General features: G+C 31.4%; 1 protein-coding gene across 1 annotated transcript; it reads left to right on the top strand.

Moving 5' to 3' along the window:
* The first annotated feature begins 1,713 nt into the window (after nt 1-1,713).
* On the top strand, nt 1,714-2,343 carry LOC113859272. Its single transcript, XM_027492083.1, has one exon. It carries the CDS (start codon nt 1,759-1,761, stop codon nt 2,341-2,343), a length of 585 nt encoding a protein of 194 aa, XP_027347884.1. The 5' UTR covers nt 1,714-1,758.
* The last annotated feature ends 344 nt before the right edge of the window (nt 2,344-2,687 follow it).

Below are 2,687 nucleotides of genomic sequence, written 5' to 3'. Positions count from 1 at the left end.
AGTTGTAATGAGGACCAATAGAAACAAAATTTTAATTCACTCATGTTATAATTTTGGGTCATTCTATTTTAAAATAAAATTTTGTGGGTTTTTTCTTTTTTATAATTACATATATTTATTTTGTGATATACATATATCAAATTTTCATTTTAGTTAACGTGATTTTTGCAAATTTTCCAAAATAAAAGAAGGTTCCATAAAAGCGACGCCATGTAGTTCGTTGGTCAAGCAATATTAATTATTGAACAATGAAACTTGGTCAAAGACATGATTAGCTAGCGTGAATGGCCCATGTGGGCATGTCGTGTAAGTAGGGACAACGTTCGCTAAGGACTTGGCCAGAGGAAACGAAGAATGTCAGTTTTTTGTATAAGTGATGTTGTAGTATTCTCTAGTTATTCTCTTAACTTTTTATAAGAAATAGTAAATAAAAAGGTAGATATATTTAGAATCTTCAAATTTTATAATGTTAATTTTAGTCTCTAAAATTAATTCTACATAATTATTAATAATATTTTATTAAAATTAATAAAATTTTTATAAAATATTTTAAATTATTCTTTTACAAATAACGATAGTAACCCAACTTATAATACATGTCACATATCGTTTGCAAGCTGATATGTTAAACAATTTTTTTATTACATGATTAAAAAACATAATAAAAATTTGTATATAATAAGTTATTATTAAAAATTATAGTAAATAATGTATTAATAATATAATTTATAACAAAAAAATATTATTTATTAGTTTTTTATTATGTGTAGAAAGATACACATTAAAAAAAAGGATTCAACTAAAAAAGTAAAAGTAAAACATTTTATTGAAGTTTGTAAAATTATATTCCTTCCATGATTTTTATCAAGAAAAGCAGTATTTATCAATTTTAATTATATTCTTAAAATACTAGTTAACAAAACTCAGTTTCGTAATACTTTATTATAATTTTTCTGCATAAGATTTATTTTATCTTATTTTTTCATCTCTTTCATTATCATAAAAAATATTAAAGGTGAAAGACATTGCTCTATTTTTTTAAGAAAATAAAAGTGGAATTTAAATTAAATAAATTAAAAGAGGGGAAATATAATGAATGTAATTAGTTTTGTCCAAAAGAAATGACGCCGTGGGCAAAAGCATTATCCCCTTAGCGGTCTATCACCGTTGCCATAGGTAGTAGAGGTAATTCCCCTCTGAATAGGACACACGAGATGACGCAGTGGCGGCTATTCTTCATTCTTCCATAAATCTTTGAGCGATGACTCAACCATTCTCGAATTTCGACCCTGAGTCCTCTCTCACGCTTCACTACTCCATCACTTAAATGATGTGACCGCTCTGTGATAGACAAATTATCGGATACTATAAATTAATTAGCTAATGCATATCAAACAACTACATTATAACTTTTGACCCCAGTGTATTGGTCCTCTTTATTATGTCACTACTTACATGATATAGAATCCGCCGACGGTCAAGACAAAAATCCACGTTTGAATTTCTTCTATTGAGATTCATTCATTCATTCATTCACCAGCTGCCTCACCATTAAGTCGCTGGTCTTTATTGAAATTCTATACAACACGCGTTAATCGTTGCCCACAATTTATCTCTCTATAAATGTAACACCCAAGTGAGAAGTTTCTTGTTCATAAGTCCTAACTATTACCTTACTAGCCTGTGATCAGTTATATCACTACATTCTTTTTATCATAACTAGAACAGAAAAGCAAAAGCAAGCTTATAGGACGCACCATGGAAGCTTATTCCAGCTCTTATTCGTCATCCAACTCTTCATACTTAACCCAAAACCCTGAGAAATCAAAGGGAATGAAACATGTGTACCCTTTTCAATCCCACAATTCGTTGCTCCATTCCGTGAGGAAGTCACCGGCCAAAACTTGCAAAAAAGCGCCAGTGGCACCAATGCCTCCAACACCAATCAAAGTATACAAAGTGGACGCTATGAACTTCCGTGACCTTGTTCAGCAGCTTACAAGTGCACCAGAGCACAAGCCACAGCCACAGCCACGTCAGCATCAGCTTAGTCAAAGCAACAGCGCACGTGCTGCTACTTCCCTTGATGTTGTTTCTAGGTCTCCTATGCAAAATGAATCACGTGGAGACACTGCAGCACCGGTTTGTACTAAATGGTACCATGATTATTTCCAATCTGAAACCTTTGGAACAAAATTTCAGGGGAATAATGATGGGACAATGGCATCGGGTTTGCTGGAAATGAACTTGTCTTCTTCGCCATCTTCTTATAGTAATTGGTGCTCCTTTCCTCCTATGAGCCCCAACACTGTCACCAGTTTGGAAGCGGGCAAGGTTCTCTAGGCTTTTATACGCTGGATTATTTAATTTAAATATGTTACTACTCCATTAGGTGTAGGGTACTTTGTGGACTTCTGCAGCTACTTTGTACCCCATTCTATATGCTATTGATTAATGAATAATTCTATTTTTTATACATTTTATGCTTATAATTTTTCTTACTTATTAAATATTTATGTATATTTTTAAGAAAATAAGTATGTGTATAATATAATATAAGAAAGTGACTTTATTAACATATTCTTCTGTCACATTATATGCTTTTCTACTGTTGTTATTGTCATTACATTTATAATTTAGAGTATTATTATCGTTCAACTTTTTTTTTTTCGAGAGTCATCTACTGC

The sequence above is a fragment of the Abrus precatorius genome, unplaced genomic scaffold (genome assembly GCF_003935025.1).
Source record: "Abrus precatorius isolate BTA unplaced genomic scaffold, Abrus_2018 Scaffold2, whole genome shotgun sequence".
NCBI classification, from domain to species: Eukaryota; Viridiplantae; Streptophyta; class Magnoliopsida; order Fabales; family Fabaceae; genus Abrus; species Abrus precatorius.
This window is presented reverse-complemented; position numbering and strand designations above follow the sequence as displayed.